Genomic DNA, 26,961 nt, shown 5'->3' with positions numbered 1-26,961 from the left:
AAGCAAGAGAAAAGGACTTGCTGGCATCAGGAGTGTTTTAAGAACGTCTCTGACCTAAAGATTCCTGCTGTCTCAGATAACCTGCTGGTGATTTGCTGTCTCGCTCATGGAGCTGTTGAGGAGATATATTGATGAAGCTTATAGTAATGCCAGGCAAAGCAATAAAAAAGCCTCCTTGACATTTGCAAATTTTGAGAGTCCAGAGGGATTATGTCATGTCATTCTATCTTATTTCTGCTTCAGGTTGATTTCCCCTTACTGCTAACATTTCAAATTTGATCACCTGAAAAATAAGAGCCAAAAAAGCTTAATTCAACCTTGCCTTTCACTCACTGCTACGTACAGGCAAAGCCCTCAGATTATTTGACATGGCAAGTATCTCTTTAACAACTTAAAACTATGCTACATTTAAAAAGCATAAAAGGAAAGAAGAGTAGTTAAAAAAGCAAATTTCATCCCGCTTTTTGTATCTCACAATGTATGTTTGTATAAAATGTGGTCTTTAAGAAGATTGTCCATGCTTGACAGCCTTAGATAATGAGGTATTTAATGTATCACCTGAATCATCTTCAGAAACAATAACGTAAGTTCTCCATAAATCACACCACAAAAAAACGTATCTTTGGAGGAAAAGATGTGCCATGACAAGTAGCTTGGACAACAAAAACTGAAGACACAGAATAAGAAATTTAGTTTAATAAATTTTACTGAGTTAATAAAATAGACTGACAGCTCATCTAAGTGACCTGAATTTACTGTTGACTTCCATTACAGAAACAACAACCCACAAGGTACTCCCTATTTTATTTCTTAATTTGATGAAACAAAACACGACGTCTCCTAATTGTTATACCATTTCATTAACCTCTTTGGTCAAACAGTTTATAAATATAAAGAAAGACACCAGGGGTAAACTACCCTTCAGACTGCTAAAGAATGAAAACTCTGGAGTTTTACCTTTGTTACTGTCTTCCAGCTCAATGGGTTGAGTCAGCTTTTGCCTAGTTTATTTTGTGGGTATACAGGGAGTGATTGCTTGTGAAGTGCTTTCAGCACAGCAAGTGTCGAGTCCTTTCCTCTGACAGACCAGAAATCCAAACCAAGTATATGCGTGCATCATGGTTCATGCTATCTATACAGCTACTATCCATAAAGGTTTTATAAACCTCTTGAATGTTTTCATTCCAGATGTTTTACAATTCCAGTGAGACAAAAGCAAGGAGAAAGTGATCACATTCACCCAGTTGCTTTTTAGGAGCTAGGCATAGTGCAGCTATATAAAAGAGCATGTGTGCATATATAAAACAAAACCCTAAGAACATTCCTGCTTTTCTTTTTAAATAGTCTCCCCTTCACAGGAAACTTCTGTTATCTTTGGAGACAACTGCATCTCTAAAAACTCATTTTACAGAGCTGCTTCTCTCCTCTTCCTTCCCTTTTCCCAGGGGGAGCAGTGGCTTCGCTGATCATGTGCCACAACATCTCCTGATTAATTCTGATAGACAACCAGCAGTTAGCTGGCACATCATCATCATCGCCCTAGGATGAACAATAATCTGCCTCGCCATCTGCTCTCGGATTTATTTTTAAGCAGCCACTGCTCCCTCTGGTGCGGCAGGGACGGCACCCTTCCCCTGGGGGCGATGTGCTGAGGGGTGGTGGCATGGTGGCGGGTCCGGTCCTGTGCCACCGGGCGTTGCGTTGGATAGGAGACACGTGGGTGAGCGCAGGATCCGAGGAACCAAGACCTGCTGCTTCTCCGCAGGGGCAGGCAGCTGCCTGCTCCCCAGCGGGCAGAGCACCCCACTGTTCTTCAGTTTGTCAGCAGGTCTGATAATGTGGGACAGCGCACGGCGGTAGCAGGAGTAGTGGGAGATGTACGTTGCATTGCCTGAGACCTGTGAAAGATTTCAACATCAAAGCTTTCTTCATCACTTTGGTTCACTTCTGAAAGTAACGGATGGTTAAAGCTTTGCAGTGCTTACAGACAGGCACCGTCCCAAAGGAGCAGTGCTGCCATGGCAGTTAGTTTCAGCCTACAAAATCCCATGTCACGTGGACGCGATCCATAACTTCCTTTGAAGAGGAGAACCAAGACATTACATCAGCATGAGAAGCTGGGAGCCACCAGAAGGACGTGAGAACTGCCTGAGGAAGTCGCAAGGCAGCGAGGAGGTTCATCAAGTAACTGCAGGACCCTGCTCGCTGCCATCACACCCTCTTTCAGGTCCAGCAGTGCAATTACAGACTCACTGGGGCCATGCCACTGTTGAGAAGTGCTGATGCCACCAGCAGACTGCAGGGATACGATGCATTTGGAAATGGATGTCAGGCTGTAATACAGGCTTAGAAACAAATCAGGTGGAGCGTGAAGTTTTGTGCAGCTGGTGCAATGTGCCGTACACCTTTCATGTACTCTCAGCAAGCTCTGATGACTACCCCACAGAAAACAGGGAGCTGCACAAAGCAGTCCCTGCGATATGAACAAGAATTTCAGAAGGACAAACACAAAGGGCAAAAAGAATAGCTATGAGGGATGGGAAAAAGACTAGAATCGTAGGGTGGCTCAGGATGGAAGGGACCTTTGCAGGTCTCTAGCCCAGCCTCCAGCCCAAACCAGATCCAGCTCTGTGATCAGACCAGGCTGCTCATGACTTCATTCAGTCTTGTCTTGAACACTTCCAGGTGTGCACAGCCTCTGTGGGCAACCTGCTGCGCTCCTTGACCATCCTCGTAGTGAAAAGCTCCATCTCACACCTGGCTGGAACCCCTTTTGTTTCAATTTACACCCTTTGCCTTTTGTCCTCCCAGCAGTCACCACTGTGAAGAGCCTGGCTCCGTGTCGGTCATCTCTTCTGAGTGCTGGAAGGCAGCTATTAGATGGGATGGCACTCTGATGCTAGCAAGACTGCTGAGGCTGTCCTGCAAAACATCCTCCTAAGCAAACCAGGGAAAAAAGGCTGAAGATGAATTGACTACACAGAGGATGCACACCTGAAAAATATTCTCAACGAGTATGTATCAATAATTAAGTATCAGCTGGAATAACCCTACTCAATGTCTGCTCAGGTCCTGATGATAGCAAACATTTCTAGTGACTAGCGGATAAACAAATTCCATGAACAAAAAGAGGGCAGAGGAGGGTTAAAATGCTTTGGGAGACAGCAATGCTAATCCAAATGAAGAAACTTCTGGAATCCACATTATGAAACTCATTAGAGCCAGGTAGAAGATACTGTACTGGTTTTAAAAAAGGGGGTGTGCAGAAAGGGCTAATTGTCCGGGCAACACGCTTTAATAATCTCTGGCTCACAATGAAGGACAAAACGAACAGGAATCAACAGTGCTGTGCTGCAGGCAGCAAAAGAAAGTCTGGTTGCTGTGTATATTAACAACTATGTCATGCAAAGCATGAGACAATCCTATGTTATCCTGCTTTATTCTGCCCTATGACCACCTGTGGTGATAAACAGAGTGCAGCTTCAGACACTGTAATGATTCCAAGGGAACAAAATGACAGTTTAACACATATGCTTCATTAGAAAAAAAAAATGGGGAAGACTGACTTGTTCAGTTTTAAGAAGGTAGTGCACGGCAAGTTTGGGGTATTTACTACACTAAAGCAACAAAAGTGGTGACAAACTGTTCTTCATTATTCTGTGAGAAAACTTTAGGTTAGGATACTAAGAAAAACGGAGGATAAGGAGTACTGGAGTGTACTAGCCTTGGAGGTTAAATTTATCCTGCTTCAGAGTGGGGTGACGGGCTCTCTCTTCTAGTCCTGCAATGCAACCAAGTAGTTCTCAACATACACTAAAAGGCAGTTAGATCTTTTATTGTCTGCTCCTTCCCTACTTTGCATCTACTTTTCAAAGCAGAAACAAACACAACACTTTCAAAGCCACAACAAACATGAAACAGATAACCTGGTAGGAAAAATTTAAGCGGAACTTCTCTGCCACTGCTGAGGGCTGTGTGATAAATAACAACAGTTAACAACTGCTTTCCTTGGAAAAATCTGGTTCTGCATCATCGTTCTGTTCCACAAACAAATGCTCCATCTCTTGTTTTAGGCTTTCTTCTCTATATTTTCATCATCAGATTTCCAGTTTTAGCATGTTTTTCTACTGTGCTGCTGATGAAAGCCATAAGCCCTGGCCACAGTACCCAAAGGGACAGCCAGTGAATCACACCAGAGGACTCTGAAGGCAGCTCCTGCTTGCACCAGCGACCACACCACCAGTGCCTACCCTTGTCTTACCATCTTACAGTGAAACTGCATGCTCGAATTCAGACTTTATTTTGCTCAGCAGCAGAAGTGATCAATGAAATTGTTTTCTTCTAAGAAAATCCCGTACAAACTCTGAAGACCAAAATGCTGGTGAAGAGACCAGGTTCTGCACGCCGTGTGGTACCCTACTGGAAATCTGTCCAATGCTGCACAACGTGGGGTTCCCAGCATCCCAAGGGACATAATGTTATCTGTTCTCCTTTTCTTTCTCATTAGCTCCAATAAATGACATTTTAATCAATACCTTACCGAGTCTGAGTGCCTTTCTTACTGGAATCATAGCAAACACTTGCACCAGCACATTACACATGACTGATACAGACCATCTGCTAACCTGTTTAACTTAAAGTCACAGCAACGTTTTGGACTTTAACACAATATTTCGTGCATGACTCAGCACTGAACATCTCATGATGCTCTTGTCCTGCTTTCCTAGTCTCCTGCACAAACAGGCTGAAAAGAAAAAGCAGAGGACTACAAGTTGATTCCTACACGCGGTTCTTGATCATCCCATTTTCTGCTACTCCTAGTGTGTTCACTTAGGAGGAATGCTGAAAGAGAGCTTAATTCAGCTTGAATTTGACTAACTGACCACCACTAAGAAGAAGAACACACACACAAAAAAAAACAACACAACGAACCAGTAACATTCTTGATCCATGAAACTTTTAAGATGTTTCAAGAGTGAAGACAAAAATGCACAGATGTAGAAGGCACCAAAAGCTACCTTCGTGCTGAAAACAACAGAACCTAAGCCAAGATATCTGGGCTCTCAGTTTGCTACAGGTTGTTTTAACAAATCAGAATAAGCAGAGTAGAATAATAAATATATTTTATGCCAGTCATTGATAAAGTAGTAGGTTAATTATTTTATATATTATATAGTGTTTATTATTTTTAATAAATACAAAATTTAAATGCTTAGTTTTTTCTTAATAAAACCAAAACCTACTATTTTTGTACAACAGCTCCATGTCTCTCCGGATCGGACTGTTCCATACAAAAGAGAAGTTTAACTACATCAGACCATATGTGAGCTTGATTTTAACATGTGCCGCTTTAATAGGTCCTCCAGAGTCTTAGAACAAAATTGGCAGGCTTAGCATTCATCTGGTGCCTGTGACGGCTAGGAAGGATTCTTCCCACTGAACATAAGACATTTATAGCGCAGACATGAACATACGGGCTACCTCACTAGTCAGCAGGGCTCCCTTTACCGGCAGTGGTGAGGCAGAAGCTCTGTCACAGACCACTTCTGACCAGATTCAATGTCTGCCTCAGCAGGAGCCAAGCCGTCCTTTAAAGTGCCTCTCTCGCATGAGTGTTTGGAAAGCCTCGGTAACCAGCTCAGGTGCGCATGCCTGCTCTGCAAACACCCAGCCAGGGGAGATGAATACCTTGTCCAGTTTCAGCGCCTGTGTTTAGGAGGAAATTTCCTCTCATTTATCCAGTTGTGTTATGGGAACATCCAATGTTCTGCAAGGGCGTTTTAAAGCAAAACCAACATTGAGACTAATTTTAGCTTCCTTCCAAAGTCTTCAGAATAGGAGAAATGTTAGCTGCATTAATTTCTTGGGTAGCCTTTTGTTCTTATTTCAGCAGTAATAACTAATGAAGAATGCCATCCTACAGTTGGTATTTTGCAGCAGAGGCAGATGAAAGATTTTACAGATTCCAACTGTGACTTGGGGAAGAGAATGATAACAACTCATCCTCAGAGAAAGCCTGTAAGGCGGCAACTTTGGGAGTCTCAACTCAGTCTCTTCCTAGCTTTGTCACACCAAGTTACTACCAATTACAAATGCATCACAGAAGTTGGATGGATATACACATTCATACATGTGAATAACTTCACAAAACTTCATTGTAACACTGCCAGTTATTTCCTTTAGAGAAGAACACTGACACAACTATTGGGATTTTAATTAATTCATTCATTTTGCTGCCAGTAAATGGCAGCACATTTTATTATACATGAAAGCATTGCCATTGGGATTACACAGCAAGGTTTTGGTAGTAGGGAGGGCTGCACAGGTGGCCTCTGTGAGAAGAATCCAGAAGCTGCCCCACATCAGACCAGAGCCAGCTCCAAAAGGGATCCTCCCCTGGCCAGAGCTGAGCCACAAGTGACTAGTTGGGCCTCTGGGAGAGCCAATTTAAGAAAGGGAAAAAAGCTGCAGTGCAACAGCAGCTGGGAGAGAGGAGTGAGAACCAGCCCTGCAGCCCCCAAGGTCAGTGCAGCAGGAGGGCAGGAGGTGCTCCAGGCAGGCAGCAGCAGTTCCCCTGCGGCCTGTGGAGAGGCCCCTGGTGGAGCAGGCTGTCCCCCTGCAGCCCATGGGTCCCACATGGAGCAGATCTCCACGCTGCAGCCCCCCCGTGGAGGAGCCCCCGGTGGAGCAGGTGGATGTGGCCTGGAGGAGGCTGCGGCCCATGGAGAGCCCCCGCAGGAGCAGGCCCCGGGCCGGAGCTGCAGCCCGTGGAGAGGAGCCCACGCAGGAGCAGGGGGCCTGGGGGGAGCTGCCCCCCGTGGGGGACCCATGCTGGAGCAGTTTGCTCCTGGGGGATGGACCCCGTGGTATGGAGCCGTGTGGGAGCAGTTCTTGAGGAGCTGCTGCCTGTGGGCAGCCGCCGCAGGATCAGTTTGGGAAGGACGGCATCCCGTGGGAGGGACCCCACGTGGAGCAGGGGCAGGGAGTGACCGTGAAGGTGTGGCAGAGACAAAGAGTTAGGGATTGACCGCAGCCCCATTCCCCTGTGCTGCTTGGGGGGAAGAGGTACAAGAAGCTGGATGAAGATGAAGGTGGTTTCAGTTTGCTTTTAGTTCTCACCATTCTAACCTGCTAGTGATATGCAATAAATTATATTAATCTCCCTGTAATGAGTCTGTTTTGCCCATGGAGGTACTTGGTGGGTAATGTCCCTGCCCTTATACTAACCCACAAACTTTCTTTTCATCATTTTTTCCTCCCTGTTCTGTTGAGGACAGGGAGTGGGAGAGGGGTGTGGTGGAGCTCAGCTGCCCATCAGCATGAAACCACCACCATAGTTTAGTGCAAGCATGCACTGTCTGACACAGCATACAAGGCAGTAAACTAACGTGTAGTAAATTACTATATATTGCATGTTTTAAGAAATGGCATTCACACAGAGTTGGATGCACGTGCACAGAGTGAATAAAACTGCAATTCTACCCTAACATTGCTGATTTCCTAACGTTTGAGTATCAATCGTCCCCTCTTTTCCAAGCCAGAAGGCTCCAGGACTGTCTGTTTAGATCTTACATGCCCACACTACAGTAACTGAATGTCTTCAAGTCTCAATGGAGTAAATTTTCTTCTCTGTTCCATCTTGCCTCCTGGAATGTATACATTTTTGAAAATTCTAATAGAAATGGTATCCTGAGTACTTCTTTATTTTCCTGTTAAATATACTTTTTATGGAGCAAGGACCAAGAATTTCTCTTCCCACTCAGATCAAGGGTCTTTCCCCACATACTCAATCCAAGATCCTCTCTACACTTTTGTATTAGCTTTCCTTTGAACAAAACTCTGACTTCTCTACATATTTTCAGACTAATTTTACCTCATCCACTACGACCTGGGGAATGAAGCAATTCATTCTGGTTCCATGTGAACACACAGGGACCAGGGGATGTTTTGCCTCAGAGCTACAACTAAATGAGGCGAACAGAGAATAAAAACACAAACAAAACCCCAAACCACGTAACCTCGCTCCGCTGGCACCTGCACCTGTCACTTGATGCACTATGAAAAACAGAGATTGTTACGGGAAGCAGGCACAAAAACAATCACTTGTTATCTCTGCAATCCCAAACCAGAATACTCCTAATGCTCCTTGGGTACAAGATGAAGAATAGCACTACAAAGTTAGTGGCATCCGTCTCTGTGCGCTCCAAGGACTAACTTTCAGACAGTTCATCACCTGAAAGTCATAACCATCCCCATTTTATCTGTTCATTGTCTGCTTGATGCACGTCACAAAAACATGGCAATACAGATCAAAGATGCAAGAGAAGCGTCTCTCCATTTCTCAACAAAGCATTGAGCACTTATAAAGAATTTACGTCAGGGTCAAGAAAAGACAGACAAAAAAACTGCAGTGAAAGCAAGAAGAAATGTTCAGATTTTGGACAAAAGCAGTCAGTGGAAGATCAGGGTACTTTATTAAAAACCACACAAATCTTCTAAAAAACCCCACACACTGCCTTTCAAATTCAAAAACAAATCTGGAGTCTGATTTAACCCTTAAATAACAAATTGATAATGCTTTGGATCCCCCCAACACACACAAAAATCCAAGATGAACATCCTGACACTAGGCAAGGGATAGAAGTTCCCTTCAGAAGGGAAGGGAGGAAGTTTGAAGCTCCAGAAATATGCTAGATTGGTCCCCCAAGCTTTTTTGCATCACTCACCCCATCAGTAATTTTATTTTTTAACGTGAACCAATTTTGAATTTTTATACATGTACTACTGGACTAACAGATTATGTATAATGTAAAAAAGCAATAAAAATTCAAAAGGATGAAATAAAAACCAAAATTAACACAATTAATTTTATTAATAGTACAAAAATAATAGACAAATATTTCCTTCATGACCCCCAATGGATTGCTTTGCACAGGCCCCACCTGGAGCCTGCTCTAGACGGCCTTCCATCTTCCTCCCTCCCCCAAAAAGGATTAGGTACTCTCTTGCAGCTCAGTGAGAAATAGCACATGCCCTGAGCTAAAGCAGAAATAACCAACTACGATGGCAGCAAGCCCAGCAACTGGCATTCAGATCTGGGGAAGGGTGGAGGAGACCTGAGGTTCATGGCTTATTTTATTAGGGGCTACACATCATGACACTTGAGGAAAACTGGAAGTTGGAGGCCAACGCACAGGAAAGAATTTACTGGTATAGAGGGAACTGAGCATGAATATAAGTTATTACAGAAAAAGAGTGAACCCAATCTTAAGTTTTAGAGGTGCTAGAGGATAAGAGGAAAAATGGGAAGCAAAATATTTTGACTGGGGGGAAGGGAGGACATTCAACCGTCTTGTAGACTCATCAAGAAACTGAAGAAATATGGTCCAGATAAATTCATCGTAAAATGACTGCATAAAAGGTGAAGAACACCATTTTCAGACTGTTTGCTGTGAGCCAGAAAGGGCATTTCAAGGGTCTACCTTGGTTCACTTAATTTCATACTTTCTACTAAAGATTTTGGAAGTAGAACAGTATATACACGTGCAATGTACTAAATGTACTAATGAGACAGAATTGGAAAAGGTTTTTTGTATAAATCACAATTAGAATGCAAAACTGTCTTTATAAACTACAGAAATTGTCAGAAGTCAACCAGATGAAGTTTACTGAAGTCCAAAGCATCGCACCTTTTGTATTACTCACCTATACCAGCACCTTCCTTTCCATACTGCCAAAGAAAAGTAGTTATAAACTGTATAAAGGCACCTTCAGATTGGCAGAATAGGGATGAAGACAGGTATGTCATAACTTCATTTTTCAGACACTGCAATTTCAGGACACTTACAAGGACCTACATGGACAAGATCAAAGTGAGTGCCTGTGATTGACTGTACCATTGGAGATATTCTCCCACAAGGTAACTTCTGAGTAAGATAGCAATTTCAAGCTCTAACTGCTATAATGTGAAAAATAAAAAGCATATCAAAAATGTATTGAAGGATTTTGCATCACAGCTGACAGCAGTTCTTAAATGAAGAGTCATCACAAGTTGATGAATCAATGTTTTGACACTGAGAAATTGTATTGCATACCTGCATGCAAACACTGGCATATATTAAAGAAAGTGATTTTATATAGCCTTCAAAAAAAAAGTCAGCAAATGCATATTTGGAATTGTCACATATTCTGATTCAGTCAGTGATCTGAGGGAAAAAAACCCTCCTACTAAAATGAATTCTCAAACATTTCTCAAACTGATGTTCCTGGCTTCCCATATTAAGAAGCTTGCAGGGTCTTAATGTTCCTTCCAGAACTGATTATGAACAAACATACTGACATTAATTACAAATATCTGAGCTCTCACAGCTCTCAAGTTCCATATAGAAGGCCCAATGTGTTGTTTACTTCCTTTTGCCTTTCATCTCCTTAAGTATATACTCATCCTCAGTACCATAAACACTTCCATCAGAGCAAGTAGCATTAGCACAACTGCAAGGAGGCATGTGAATTTCCTTCTGTTAGAAATGCATTGTGCACAGATTTAACTAATACTTCACCTCATTTGATATAAGAGAGGTAGTATCTAAAATTGAAATAGAAATAAGCTCTGACTCCTTTCCTTTACAGGTAATAAGACCAGCAGTGAACCTGGATTTGTGATAGAACTGATCAGCTGTACGCCAAAGGGACAGAAGCAGAGCATGAAAGACTTATTTCTGCCCCAAAGTCTCTTTAATCCAAAAGAAGACAGAAAGAGAGAAAAGAATCTGAGAAATTTGCAAATGTTTTGTCTTCTAGTTAAATATCAACAACAAAGATGAAATTTTACAACAGTGCTGAAGACTAGCAGAGGCTCAGTATTTCTAAGGCATGAGTTCTACTTGTGTAGGATCTAGAGGCTCAGTCACATAGAACTGGAGCCCTAAAAAAAAAAAGACGTACTGAGAAAAACTTTGCTTGTAAAGCTGTCAGACTAACCAGAGAAATCAGGCAAGTGTGAAGAAAGGTGTCTTAATATTTCCCATTTTGAAGGTGGAAACCTTAACTGTTAAGTTATAAAGCCATGCAAATGTGGTAGAAGGGGGAACTCTGGAGGTCATGCCCAGTGTGTTGATCTGCAAGTTTCTACTGTGGCACCTAAATGACAGCCACCCCAGAAAAATTTAGGAGGATCCCCAGATTGCATGCTGATGTGGGCATGGGTCAAGCTGAGACTCTGCTGCATCTTCTGTTTTCACAACTGAAGCCATTTGTCCCTGGATGAGACTGTCACCGCTGCAGAGTTGATAACACAAGGCAGCAAACCCTTAACACTCAGACTACCGAATGTACAACTGATGGACATGATTAGGATTTCATTTCAGAGATAATATTAAACTGCAGGGTGACCTTCATTCCTTGAAAGCAGCAAGTTCCTGTCTGCTTTACAAGCTACGGCTTTCAGCTCCAGGCAGACTAAGATGAACCACCAAGGCATTTACCAGCCACAAACCCCCTGGCCAACAGGAAGGATGAGGTGCAGGCTGAACACACACCTTGGCAGAAACATTCTGGTGTGGCCACCCAAGGTTCAGTTATTACATAAAAAATTATATGCGTAAAAATTGTATGCTAACTGTGCTGAGCACACACAGATTGCCTTGAGTTAAATACCTTGAAATGCCCAAAAGAATCAAGCCAAATACAGAAACAGCCCTTCTGCACAGAAACAGCATCTTCTGAAAATTTTAGCTTACATAAAACCAAATATAGCAGGTGAGGATTATTTCCTTTTTCCTCTTGCTTCCTTAGTTTCTTTGCAACATGTATTTTTAAAGATTTTACAAGACTATTTGTGTATATATACCAGCCAACTTAATTATAACTGTTACTGACTTCTCATAAAAATGGGGATTTTTAAAATTGATGTAGTCTGTTCCCAACAATAAACGTGATTTATTCCTATGATCTTGATCGTAAAGCAAAGAGAACAATTAAGACAGCCATCTCTCCATTTCAGGTTGAGTGAAGCATCACAAATCACCTAATCCTTTGTCTTTTATGGTCAAGCTATAACCTTGTCCTCTACTCACTGCAACGGTGTACATGTGCTTTGTTTTAGGCCTGGGGACAGGCAAGCAAACACCTTTTAAAATCAGTTTCACCAACTGAATGCAATTACTATGGAAATAAAAATGCAGGTCTCTTCTCTTGACTCTCAAGAATTATATCCAGAAGTTGCTAATGATCTCTTCACAACTTAAAACTGCAGTATTCAAATATTCCCATAAACACCGACATTAGAGTTCATACTCAGTCTTGCAGTAAAACTGCTAACACATTTGTCTTCTTGTCAGTAAGAGCGTGCTCAGAAGCAGGGCAGTTTAACCCTTTTTCTCAGCCTGAACTGAGCGAGCTAGGCCACACCAGCGGAGACCAACAGCGAAGGTAACACAGGAAAGACAGCCTGCCTTAGCACCACACATCAGTGCAACTGAGAAGCAAATTAGGCACATTTAATTCCTCAGGAACAAGCAGGAGAATAAGAATAAGACTACTGAACAGCTTCAGAGGAAGAAAATGTTTGACTCTGAAGGGGAAGGTTGTTTTTTTTTTTCCATGATCCATTTTCAGATGGGCTTTATCTGAGCTATTTTATATTACTGAGCTTGCTCCTGTTCTGCCAAAGCAGCTGCCTATTTCCTTCCGACTCCCAGATTTCCTTTAATCATTGAAGACATGATGCTGTGTTCTGATGAAATGCCTTTCCTGGCCATTCCTGATGGAGGGAATTAAAAGCCTTGCCAATCCTTTTGAAATGCAAATCTTCACCAAATAGGTTTCATGCCTCTTGCTACTGTTGCTTTTCCCTGAAGAGCACATTGGGGTGGAACAGCAAAAGGATTGCTTATCTTCTAAAATGAATATTGTCTTGCACTTGCCACCCCCTAATCTCCCACTCTCATTTTCATCTTTCTTCCATCCCAAATCTCACATTTCTGAAGCAAAAAAGCTTCTGTTACCTCCAGGTGACAATAAAGCTTGATCCTCCAGCAGCAAAATCATTAATTCTCTTATCTACATAGCCAATACGGCTACACAGATTTTTTTCTTTCATATATCAACTATTTCTGTTAACTGTTGAGACCTTAACAGCGTAAAGACCAAGCCCAAACACATCTTTTCATATTAACAGAAAAAAATATTCCTCTACTCCTTTTTGGAGAGTATGGGAAAAGCATTTTAATTAAAAAGGAGTGTAATTAGAATGAGGAAGAAGCACACAGTCCCATAATCTAGTATAGGACAAGAAAAAAAGAAAATGGTGAACCCTGACTCTCCCGGGGGACTGTGGTGGTGCAAATACGTCGGTATGAGGGCTCCAAGCATAGTTTTGTTCTTTTGCTTCAATTTCAGCCCACAGTTGTGGGGGATGATGCAGAGAAAAGGGCAATTACTTCCAAAAGTAAGAGTTGTTTTGTGCAGCAGGACAGAGTTCTCCAGAGAAAAATCTTATATGCCGCGGGACGTTCACATGAAGTCACTGATGAAGGCTACACAGAATCACTACCATGGTTAAAGCAAGACTGAAAAATACAGGGAGAAATGTGTTTATGAGCAGCTGTATGGTGACAGAAGGACTTTTTTCTGCATTTCTGGAACAGAAATTAAGAAATTTACACTATTTGACAACGACAAGGTAGATTTCATAAACTGTTACTGGTAGTGCTAAGCTTTCAACAAATTCAGACAAATGTTCACGTTCAGAGCTGATAACTGACTAGCAGCATGTTCAACAATACTAAACCCTACGTTATTTTTGGCTTTATTTTGTAATGGAACTCAAGAAAGAAAAAAAAAGCAACGAACAGACTACCTACATGCTATCCCAACTGCAACTATTCCTCAGAAAACACAGTTAGTAGGAAACAGAATGAGCACCATTGCTTGTGGAACATTTTTATCCCTTCAAGTAGTTTAAATACAAGACTGTCCAACGCTGGCATACGCTGTGGGTTCTCCATTTCAGTTGTGCAAGTTTTAGCACTTCTGGGTAAAGACAGCAATGGCAACCAACATGCAGTCTGTGGGCAAGAAAGGATTCTTTAGCAGAATTTGCACTTGTGTGCCTCCCACCACCTTATTTCAAACGTCACTTTGCCATAGGCATGCAGATTAGGCCATATCTATGTAGAAACTCCAAGCCACAGAGCTCTTGAGAGGGCTGTCTGGTAGATAGTGTGTCCAGGGTCAGAAAGAATATTGCTGGGACAATATTCCAATACACCTACTCTTTCTGAAACATGCAATAACTTCAGGCACAGTGGAAGATTAAGCTCCCTTGTAGTTCAACAAAAAGCTCACTTTAGAACTTCATACTTCACTCTGAAATCTCTGGACAAGTCTCCCAAATGCCGTGCCTGTATTTCTCCATAGATGATACTGACATCAGCATTATCTGCAACACAAGCACACACAGCTTCACAGCAGTCACCCACTCTTTGGAAAATTAGCTGTCCAATTTCTTGTCCCAAAACATTAGAGGGGTAGAAGGAACCAGCAGCTTTCCATTAAAACCAAATTCAATATTGCTTTTAACTCGAGGCTGCTGTTAGTGACCTCAACTCCATCCTCCACATTTAAGACCCAGAACAAATCCAGTCGGGACATAAATAATGCTTATTCTTGTAAATGAAAGGAGGCAGGTCTTGTGATTTGGCAGGGCACACGTGGATTGCAACTGCAAGAAGTGAATGTTTGGCATGTACAGTGATGGCATTATTGCCAGTTATCAAGCATTTCATCAGGACACCTGCCGCAGTTTCATTTGGCGTGCTTCTGCAAGCAACTTGTGCCTCACAATACTCAGCTGCTTTGGAAACTGGCTAGGAGAAACTGTGTTCTCATTGGCACCCCCGCAGCACAATTGATCAGATCGCTATAGAAACCCCATGTTTCTCACTCATTCATGCAATTGATATTTCTTCGTAAGCTGGAAAACGAGTCTGAACTGACATGATAACAGAAAGAACAGCTTGAATGTTGCCAGAGGGGAAGTTGTTAATTTTTCAGACAGTGTAACAGATTAGTGGCAAAGGATATTTGTCTGAGCTCACAGATTAAGGTTCAAATGCATACCCCTTAAGCACAGAACTGAGTGACAATAAGGACCAACTTTGACCTTCAACACATCAAAAAAAAAAACCACAACACATTCCTTTCAAGTATAAAAAAGTAAAAATACAACCCCCCCAACAAAACAAACACACCCCACCCACAAAAAACACCACAACCTAAAAGCACTATACCGGATTGGCATGAGAAGGACTCTCCTCCCACCCCTCAAAAGGGTAAGAGATTTCATTCTTCCACACCATAACCACTTTTCCTCTGGTTATTCTCAAATTCAGACACTGAAAGAAAAGATCAAAGAACGGAAGATTACTTCACTACACATACTGTATATCGGGTCCTCCAAAGACATCCTCCTTCAGCAAGAAGCAACTGAACTTGAAGCAAAACCCATGATGTTATGCTTTCTGCTTATCCTAGAATCATTAAGGTTGGAAAAGACCTCCAAGATCATCTGATCCAACCATCCCCCTACCACCAATGTCACCCACTAAACCATGTCCCTAAGCACCACGTCCAACCTTTTCTTGAACACCCCCCATGGACAGTGACACCTCCATGTCCCTGGGCAACCCGTCCCAATGCCTGACTGCTCTTTCTGAGAAGAAATGTCTCCTCATTTCCAACCTGAACCTCCCCTGGTGCTACTTGAGGACATTCCCTCTAGTCCTGTCACTAGTTATCTGCGAGAAGAGGCCGACCCCCAGCTCCCCACACCTTCCTTTCAGGTAGTTGCAGAGAGCAATAAGGTCTCCCCTGAGCCTCCTCTTCTCCAGACTAAACAACCCCAGTTCCCTCAAGCCGCCCCTCATGGGACTTGTAATTGTGAGAAAAATCTCAATAATTTTCTTCAGACAGGGCCCTTCACGAGCTTCATAGCCCTCCTCTGGACATTATTGAGGGCCTTGATGTCTTTCTACTTCTGCCTACAGAGGACCTACTTTTCATCCAAAATAAAAGAAATAAAAGTAAAGCTCTTTTATAATCCATACTCAAAACAAGTCAGAACTCTTCTAGACACAGAACTGGCTTTAGGAAATCAGTCTAAGCATCTTTCATTTGTCTTCTAGAGTTTGTGTACAGCTTAGTAATGTTTTCAAGACTACTTCTACATCCATTTTTTTAATTGCATTTTGTTCATGGCTCCAAAAGACACCTTCAGAATGTACTGTCAGGTGGGCAAGAAGTTTGTGTGTGTTCCTCTAGAAAACAGACAGCTCTGGTGTATCGGAGAGAGATACATGCAGAAAACTCAGAAAACGAACAAACCACACAAAAACACAACAAAAACCCCTCAAGTAAATTACTTGTTCTTGAAGAAATACTAGATGACCAAAGCTACTTCACCACTCCACCTCACTCTCTAGGACTTGCAAATAGCTGAACTGAAGCTAATGAAATCTACACAATGAAGCATTTGGTGGGAAAGCCTCATTACCACCTAGTTCCCAATGTCATAAGATGTATTTACAGACTCATGAAAGATTGATACAAAGATGCCTACTACATTTTGCTGTTACTTCACTGGAGCTTACTGGTTTTGACCACCACAGCATAGCACTGCTACGCCTTCTCAGCACTGACAATGCACCAGCACCTTGCCTACCTGCCACGTGCGCTGCGAGACCTATTTCAGTACGGGATGGACACACTGCGGCCACCAACCTCTGCCCAATTAGCAGCACTTGGGGAGAAAACACACTGCAGGTCTTCATTTGAAAAACAAAAAGGCAGTAGCTTTTTCACAGCTATGCAGAGAGACCAGGGACCCAGTCAGCAGTTTCAAGCACACTGTATGGCAAACAAGATAATAAGCTCTGTCAGGGGGCACAGCAGGTGTCAGTGCAGAATGAAGCAGGCAGGGTGCTCTAAGGGCATGGCAATGCTGTAGCTCCCTCAGCTGCGAAATAGCAACTTGATCACAGGCTGCAATGTATATGCAGAATTGTCCGCGTGCGTGTATTTTGTGGGCATAGTCTAAGCAGCAAATGACAGAAAATTCAAAAGGTGTCAACCAAATTCCAAATTTGATGTGCTGCATTACAGAAAAACAACATTAAACTGAATTTCATGCTATAGTTCTCCCTTCCTGCTGACCTGGGTTTGCAATTAGAGAAGGAGAGAAATCTAGTATCTTGAAAAAAAAAAAAAAAAAGAAGCACCTTCAGAACCACTTGCTGTTACCTAGAGGAGCACCACGAGTTACTCATTCATCTCAGTGTGCTGGCTGCTTTTAGCCCAATTGCATGAAAAATAATGTAACAATTTCTGAACAGTGAAAGACATTCCTCTCTTAAAAACATATATTAAACATTCCAAAAAATGGACAGCATTAGACAAATTATTGATCGTTCAGGAGTGCCAGATGATTTAATACATATTCAGTATAAAACTGGGAGAGGAATGCTGTCCTCTTCTTAGTAAGAGCCATTTCTACTCCAGCTCATAAGTACAACCTCAGCAGCTCCAAGCTGAAAGGGTTCTTCCTCTTGCCCTACTATGCACAGGCTGAGCCAGACAGTGAGCACAGAAAGACCTAACTGGACAGAAATACCCAAAGAAATTCCTAACTTTTTTTGTTGTTTTAAAAAACACTCCAACCAAGACGACGGAGCCAAAACACCAAGCAGGCCCACACAGTATTCCCTCAAATTGCATCCAGCTGTAGAAACACTACACGAGTAACAGGATTCTAGACGTGCTCCTGATCCAACTGAAAAACAGATGCCCGTGCCCATAAGGATGACACTTTGCAGATGCTATTACCAAACACGCAGTTTCAAAAGAACAGCAAGTTAATAGAGTAAAAGATAGGAACGCTGCCGTCCAGCTTTCAGGATATCACTGCAAATGGTCTTGCAACGTTCACAGATCCTAGAGATCTTATTGTTATCTATTTCAATTTGTAAAGCCAAAAGAAAAGTTAAAGTGATAACCGTTACTTGAAGGGCAACTATTTCCTGCACTTCTAATAATAAGATGTCCTTTGCAGACAAAAATGCTATCAATACTATAAATATGGGCTTGCATTTATCAGACAGATTAAAAAAAAGAGCACACCAGCCAGAAGACAATCTGGAATACAGGGAATCAACTTGCCATCAGTCTACAGGCAACAGCTCCACTGAGTCTCTGATTTTGCCTCCAAAGAGGCCCTTACAGCCCTCACGTTCAGCACAGCACCAGCTCCAGCACTACTGTCACCCGTTTCTCCATCAAGCTGAGTGACCCACAGTGGGACCAAAGGGTACTTCAGAAAAAGCGTCCAGCTTGTACTCATCCCCTTCAGGTTACAGATATAATCTACACATCCCTTGTAAGGCATTCTGAAGAGTATTCTTAACTTTCAGAAAAGCCTGCATTAACTCTGATGTTTTTCTCAGTTTTTCTTTCCCTGTAGCTCCACGCTTTATCATTCTGAAGCAGAGTAAAGCTGACAGGAGTACTCTTGCAGCTTTTGCCAGAAATTTGAATAGAAACAGTGAAACTAAACAGGGTATGGGCAGTTTCCCTCTGTTGGCATTTGCCAAAAGCTTTATGTGGCAGCACAGACAAGCAAAATGTGCCTGTAAAGTCAAGAAAAATCACACAGAAGGGTTTACATACAGTTGGAAAGCTAACGAAAAGACAAAAAAATCTTCAGAGAATGTAATGTTACTCAAACTGAATTGCTCTCAACTGTTTCTTTTTCAGGTAAAGTTTCTTGTATGCCAATTTACAAAGGCTAAGTCCTGGTTTGGGCAGGTAAAGCTGTAAACTGCTGTAGCAGTAATATGATATAGCACATACATGGCAGTACAGGGCAGATGAAGCTAACCTGAGTGCCTGTTCTGAAAAATCATTCAACCTAAAGAACAAGCATCAACAGCAAAAAGAACAAATATAGGACTGACTACATAGCATGAATATGTGGAATGAATAGTTCTTAAGGATTTTTTTTTCTAATGGCTGAAACGGAGAGAATACAAAGAGATGTACCAGAAACGGACATGGGAGCTCCTGAAGAAAAAGGCAAGGCAAAAAAAAAAAACAACAACAAAACAAACGGAGAAGGGGGAACATAAGAAAAAATAACAGAACAGGCTCAGAAGCAATTTGAATCAAATCAGGAAGATCTGAAGATAGTGTAAGAACTTGCCTGAGGAAGCAGAAATTCAGAACAAGAAGAGAAGTCAGATGTGTTCTGAATAGCTCACTGGGGATGAAGCAAGGAGCTGAGTACTCAGAAGAAAAAGGCAGTAGCTCCAGAAATGTACACACAAGACCAAGGCAAAAATCAAGGACTGGTCAAATTCCCAATCTCAATAACAGGGCCAAAATCATACAAAAGCTCAGCTTTGAATGTGATAATGAAGTGCCCGTGATAAGAAAGCCAGCCTCTGAACATGTTATATGCAAGTCTGTTATGAAGTACACAAATTACATGAGTGACAGTAAAACAAGTGGGGTTAAAGCGAAATTCAAGGTGTTGTCTCCCCTTCTAGAAAACTGATGTTGCCACCTTCAATCCATTCTTCCCAAATTACATTTGATATCAGAACACAGAGTGAGACTCTGATACGCAGTATACTACTACTATGTTGCACCTTCAGGAGCAGTAGTGTAGCCGTACCCAAAGTCATTCATTTGGTCCAAATCAGGATCCAACCCAATCAAACTGTGGGAGGGCTGAGTGCAGGTAAGTTCTTAGCTGCTATCATTCCCAATAAGACTCTAGTGAGTACAACCACAATTAAAAACATCCCAACAGCATCATATTTCCAATTCATGTTACCTACTTACCTTCTGTACTCTTATTTCCACTATTATTCATGGCTTACCTAACTGAACATTATGGTAAGGACACACACATCTGGATGTATAGAAGAGACCAACTGTAATTACATTCACTGTTAACATCAAGACTATTCTTCACAGTAACAGAAGTGAAAGAAAACACAAGACTGCATAGAAGTTGCATTACAAAGGTAGAAGAGAACAGAAAAGTTACTTTATTTAGCCTGTATCTTCTTTCTAATGTTAAATTCACTTGCTACCCTGGCAGATATCTTGATACAGTTTAGTATTTAGAATACATAAGGAAATCCATGGCTTAGTTATCAGCCAGTGTAATGCACTTCAGGATCTCGTTTCTCTCACTCCTTCATTTCAGCCCCACTCTCCCTATTCCAGTTTCCAGTCACATAGCTTCTTTCAAACTGACCTTGAATTTGACAGGCAACTCCAACACTACACTAGACTTACAAATATGATTAGGGTACAAGAACAGGATACATTACAGATCTTCCTCAACCAGACCCACTTAATCATGCTACAGAACACATATCCATGAAAATAATTTCCATTTTTGTGACATTCAACAAATTAATCAACCCAAGCCTGCACGTATAGAGGAAAGAAGACAGCTCCCTCTACTGGGTGAGACAATGCAGCTCCTTGGATCCCCCCTCCCACCCTCCACAAAACATACTTGCACATACTCAAACCTCTGAGATTTTTTTAAAACCAATCCACACAATAGCATCTAATTGCTTAGACTGCTCTATAATTTCAGGAACTGCCCTACAGAAACTTCTGTAGTTTCTACACTTAAAAGCATAAAGAACAAAAATCTTCCCCAAAGTCTGTGGAAGATCCAGATGAAAGAGCATCCTATCTGTAGGTGAAGCACTTGAAAATCCAGTGTCCCTTATGTCAGTGTCCGTTGTCAGCCCAGGTCTGGAAGCAGACAGTTTGGCTCTGTTATTCACAGCACACGTTTAACACTTGACCTTTCTTACTGTTACTCAATTAATCTTTTTCTTGTACATCTTTGCCTCAAGAGAGGGCCCTTACCTTGTTTAAGGGAATGGCTGCAGCTTTCTACCTACATGAGGCTTCATCGCAGTAGCAACTGCAAATGATTGCTAGCATGCATGCAGAATGAAGTGATGATATATCAGAGCACAGGTCAGACAGCAGTTGGTGACGCAAAGGAAATGCAATGATCAGTTTTTCAAGTGTTCGTAACAGGATCTTCTAGGAAGACTACAATCCTTCTCCTTTCTCAGTCAACCCATCTGAAACACAAGGCTCAAAGTAACACTTCACTCATATAGCATTCGCTTTTTTTCTTTCTGTAGATCTCAACACATTCAAAGTGGGTGAGAACTGTCAGCTCAGTGCAGGAAGCCAGTCTGCAGCAATTCCTGACAAGCCTGCTGTCAGGTCAATAGGTAGAACACAAACCTGAAACCTCATGAATCAAAAGTTCTTCCTACAGGTTTTTAATTGCAATTAGCTGTGTGAAACAAGCCCAATCTTACATACACAAAAACACTGTCTTCTGCAGGACTCTAGGTTATTCACCTTCTTACACAGGAAAAGCCTGGAAAGATAGATGCAACTTCCAAGTCATCACTGCAGGACTCTACAGTAATGCACAACCCTACCTGCATAAGGACAACTGGTTACATCTCAGTTTCACTAAGAGCAGAATTTATCCAAATGAAAGCTATAAATGTTATTAATTTTTATTAATTTTTATTAATTTTTATTAATTTTTATTAATTTTTATTAATTTTTATTAATTTTTATTAATTTTTATTAATTTTTATTAATTTTTATTAATTTTTATTACCAGTTCTCCAAGTACAGTCAGAACATTAACTGAACTTATTTTGCATTGCTTACAACACTTGGCATAGAAGATTAAAAATGCTCTAAGTTTTTAACTTTGAGTTCCAGGAAAGCAGAAGAAAAGACAGAAGAAGATGGCCAGAGATTCTCAGACAAGTTAAGTTCCCAACATCAAGGCACAGGAAAGACACAAACACAGCACAGGTACAGCACTGCACTTCTTCCCGGTAAAGTACATAGGTAATATGACTTGGGAAAAGATTAGCTTTTGCATGTCCTCAGTAACTTCTTAGAGGGAAAAAATAAAAAAAAAAAACAGCCTACAAAAACCCTGCTGTCTGCCCCATTTTTTTTGTTTTTTTTTGGTGGTGTTGTTTTGTGGTCTTTATGGTGTTGTTTTTTTTTTTCAAAATTATTTCAGAAATTATATTCACAAATGGAGTAAAACAGATCTGAAGTAAGACCTCCATTTGAGGGCCTGTACCCTATAGGTAACCTATACAAAACAGACCTCTGCTAAAGCTGAGAGACAGAGAGAGATGCTGTGGTAACTGAAGAGCACTACAAACCCAAGGTATGGACAGAGCTCACAAATCACACTTCACAAGTCGAAACAGAATGATTACAGGCACAGAGGTTCAAAACCTTCTTACCATCACTGATAAGGAACGGAAGCTGACAAGTGCAGCCTGGTCTAGCCTAGCAGAGAGGATGCTTTCCATGCTGTACCTGCTTCATGGACCTCTTTGGCCCTGTGCTTTGATTCACAACGTTTTATTAATGTGGCTGCAGCGCAAGTCAGCCCTGACTGAAATTCATAAGGCTTTCAGTTACCCTTCAACTCTTGTACTGCCATGAGCATCCATGAGTGGGAGAGGTTTACGCGCAGCACTAAGGGCCAAAGGCATCCTTGGAACAGTCCAGTAAACCTGGTTCCTCCACACACCTTTTCCAGAGTTCTCTGAGGGAGAGACCCAAATGGGTCTCAGGCCTTTTCTAAGAGGAAATTCCAGAGGGCAGTGGAGGCATGTGGCCAACACAATCCACTGCAACAACTTGAAAAAAATAAAAGTTGTCCGCAGGAGAAAGAATTTAAAAGGAAACATTAAAGAGCACCGAGAAACTAGTTCAGAAGGTAGAGGCCTGACACCCAACCTCTGCTCCCTGTCTTCCCCGCAGAATAAACCCAGATTAGAGAGGCAAAGCAGGATCTCATCAGGTGCGGGTGTTTTTCCTTTTCTTCCCTAGCACAGAAGCTCCTTTGACACCCAGAAATGACTCTGATTTCATATGCATGAGACAGATACACACCTCCACTGAGGCACACACTTGGAAAAAAAAATGTTTACTCCCAACCACAGACAAGTCTGGAATTAATTTAACTTTCGTGAGAATGGTTTACACTAGGGAAGCCAGGTTGTACAGCATAATGAAATGGCTAGAAGCAAATTAAACAGTAACAGTTCACTCCCCGCATGCCCATATCTACAGTACAAATTTCCTGCATACAAAACTCAGTGATTTATGTGTCCTCTCTGCAAAAAGAAGTCATGCAGTTTTGAAGGCAAGACCAGGTTATACCAAAAAGCCACCTTCTTCCAAAAAGGGCAGTTCGCCTTACTCATCCTTGAATTTGATTGGGATAAGACTTCCATTTCTCTACTGCTTGTCACTCAGCATATCTACAAGCATTTTACCAAGACTGCTATTTGCCTGTACAGACTCTACAAGAACTACTGTAACCATTACCAAAACAAATACCAGTGGGGCAATAAAACACGACATTATTTTTCTGCAACATTTTACAGTACTTTGGTATTCAGACACTTACCACATGCAGAAACAGTATCCTGACCTTCTGCCAACCTCAGGAGAATTATCCTAAGACTTTCCTTAAAGCCTGGCACTAACAAAGCAGAAAGCCAGAGCACTGTTACCATATCTTACCTGTCCTGGGGTCAAAGAGCTGGTTGGCCTCCAAGTCTGTGAAAGTGCTGAAGCAAATGGGGCATTTAAAAGAGGCGCGATTGGTGGAGTCTCTTTCGTCCGTCTCAATCCTCCTCCTCATGTGGTCCAGCTTGTACTTCACCACGTTAACCAGCAGGCGGTAGTTGATGAAGTAATAGTTATGACGGGTGGTTTTGCCATCTGGAGCTGTCTCTACCCTCATCCTGCATTTGATGAACTTGTCACCCTTGAGGGTGTTGAGGACAGCCCGCAACTGCTTCCTGTCAAATTTAAGGAGCTCTAACATGTCCTCTTCCTTCACACAGGGGTTTCGGATGAGAATGTCCAGAGCCAAAGCATGTTCAATGCCATAAAACCCACGCACAACATACTTGGCAAGGCGTTTGAGAGCCGCAGGGACCTCAGTGAGGACGTCTGGGTCAGTCATAGCAGGTTCAGATCTTGAGCTTCATGTATACTGCAATGAAAAAAGGCAGATGGATTCTTAACTAGTGTTCTGACTTCAGCAGTTTTCACGCATCTTTCTTACAGCTTAGAAAAGGATGGGATGCTCTTCATTTCCCTTTCCCCAACACTGATCTTTCCCCTTAGAAGTTAATAATATCTATTCTACAAAAGTAGAATTTGGAAGTGGTACTTCTAATTCATAACAGGATGGTGGAAAACAAAAGCACACAAATTGCTACCACAACATTCAGCAGATTTCAGTTCTACTCAAAGCTGGAATAAGAAAACTTTCTTGAAGCTGAGCTCCAGTAGACAGCTTCATGATCAGCTGAGACTTGTGTCCTGGTAGAAGCAGAAAAACTACAGCAAAAAAGGACCTCAGATGGCCTGAGAAAGTGGGATAGTTCTACAGCTCTACTTCATGTTACTTCATCACATTATAAATATCCCTGCCCGCTTCTGTTTCTCAGACATCACTGGATAGCGACACTACATGAGGACAGCTTGCTAGTACAGACTGGTACATATTCAAACAAAAGCTCCCATCAGAAGAGACAGACTTTTTCCTTACTTTCTGATAAATGCATCTTAGTCAGCAGTCTGCAGCATGAAAACTATTACCACTATCAATTACTACCTAACAGACCACTTGAGCCTTGATCACAGGTGGGCAAACCTGTCCTTCCACATGACTGATCCTACATTTTAAGTCTCACATTCAGACCTTAGAAGCCCACGTGTAATGCAAAGTAAAAATCAAGACATATTGAACATGGCAAGGTTATCTGTTTAAGAGATAAATACTTCATGAACTTACTGTGCTGTGACAAGGCAGTGATTTCAAAATACTGTATTTTCACTTCATTTTTCTTTACCTCAACATAAAGTGGCACAACTAGTCATATCAGCTGCATGCTTCTGTGCCATACAAGGATTAATACATAGGATCAGATCATGCAAGGAATTCCTCATATTGTCACCTCTGCCACAGACATAACCCAGAATCAAATTGCAGCATGCAACAAATAGCAGTGACCCTTCTGAAGGAATCCATTTGTCCAGTGGACTTAAAACGGGAAGCAATTCCATATGGCACAGAGCAAGGTTTACTGTCATTTCGTGAGAAGGTTTTGTGCATTTTCCCTCCACTCTTTCAAGTCTATACATCTGCAGGCAATAAAAATTTCCTTCCTGTCAATGAACTTGAATTTCTGTGTGTAAAGGGCTCAAAATACGCATGAAACATATAGGTGCTTTTGAAAGACTCATTCAGGACTTCATACTTCCAGTTAACGTCAAATAAACCTTGGACTAGTCTATTTTAGTAAGAGTCTTCCATGCTGTTTGGGGATTGATTAACCATTTCTTAAGCAAAAGGTTACCTCGACTAAAAAAAAAATGAAACGACCAACCACACCTGAAGTTGTTTGTTCTTCATTTTAATTTTAATCTGTGAGCTAATGTCATTAACAGCAAAATCATGACAATCTCAATTTTCACTTGTTAGATGTTTCACTCACTGAACACGTACCTCCCCAGCATTCAAGTCTCAAATAAAGCAGCAAGGAGAGAGACAGCAGAAGAAAGAATCTGGATAAGTGTCTTGTGTTTTGCATCACTATCACAAAACCCATAATATTTTTGTTTTAGCAAACACCATTACAGCACTTTGCTATACTCCCCACACTAACACATCTCTCTGAAATCATCAAACTCTATGGTATGGTTGACGTGCTGGAGGGAAGGGATGTTCTGGTCACTCTGGATGACAGACTTGAGAGGTGGGCCTGTGTGAACCTCATGAAGTTCAACAAGGCCAAGTGCAAGACCCTGCAACTAGGTCACGGCAATCCCGAGCACAAATACTGGGTGGAGAATGGATTGAGAGCAGCTCTACTAAGGACCTCAGGTATTGGTTGATGAGAAGCTCAGCATGAGCCAGCAATGTGCACTTGCATCCCAGAAAGCCAGACTTATGCTCAGCTGCACGAAAAGCAGTATGGCCAGCAGGGCAAGGGAAGTGATGTTCCCCTTTTTACTCTGCTCTCGTGAGACCCCGCCTGGAATGCTGCGTTCAGCTCTGGGGCCCCAAGCACACGAAGGACACAGAGCTGTTGGAGCAAGTCCAGAGGAGAGCCACAAGGGCTATAAAGGGCTGGAGCACCTCTCCTATGAAGACAGGCTGAGGGAGTTGGGGTTGTTCAGCCTGGAGAAGAGAAGGCTCTGGGGAGACCTTCCAGTACCTAAAGGGGGCTACAGGAAAGCTGGGGAGGGACACTTTGTCAGGGAGTGTAGTGATAGGACAAGGGGAAATTGCTTTAAACTGAAAGAGGGTAGATTTAGATCAGATATTAGGAAGAAATTATTTACTCAGATGGTGGTGATGCACTGGCACAGGCTGCCCAGAGAAGCTGTGGATGCCCCATCCCTGGAGGTGTTCAAGGCCAGGCTGGATGGGGCTTTGGGCAACCTGGTCTGGTGGGAGGTGTTCTGGCCCATGGCAGGGGATTGGAACTGGGTGGTCTTTAAGGTCCCCTCCAACCCAAACCATTCTAGCATCCAGCATCTACATTTACCCAGCAGCTGCTGACTCAATTCCATCATCTAAGTCTATTCAAAAATGTGTTATCACTTATAGAAATGCTTCCCCCTCAAAACCTTTAAGCAACCTTACCCATTGAAGCTTTACTTCTCTTCAACCCCCACCCTCCTCTGCACTGAGCTATGTTCCTCTTAAGGGTAATGGCCACTGCAACTACAAAGCAATCAGGCTTTGCAATGTGGAGCTTGCTATTGAATAAATTAAGGCTGCAC

At 42.2% G+C, this 26,961-nt stretch overlaps 1 protein-coding gene across 1 annotated transcript in view; it reads right to left on the bottom strand.

Moving 5' to 3' along the window:
- The window catches only part of GTF2E1 (general transcription factor IIE subunit 1), a 55,464-nt gene that overhangs the window by 21,957 nt on the left and 6,546 nt on the right, over nucleotides 1–26,961 (bottom strand). The window contains exon 2 of the mRNA XM_035540261.2: nucleotides 23,680–24,157. Coding sequence (XP_035396154.1) covers nucleotides 23,680–24,127 — 448 coding nt within the window. The 5' untranslated portion in view covers nucleotides 24,128–24,157. The remainder of the gene's footprint in view (nucleotides 1–23,679; nucleotides 24,158–26,961) is intronic.

Source organism: Cygnus atratus, chromosome 1 (assembly GCF_013377495.2).
Source record: "Cygnus atratus isolate AKBS03 ecotype Queensland, Australia chromosome 1, CAtr_DNAZoo_HiC_assembly, whole genome shotgun sequence".
Classification (NCBI taxonomy): domain Eukaryota; kingdom Metazoa; phylum Chordata; class Aves; order Anseriformes; family Anatidae; genus Cygnus; species Cygnus atratus.
Note: the sequence above shows the minus strand (reverse complement) of the source record. Positions and strands in the feature narration are given on the sequence as shown.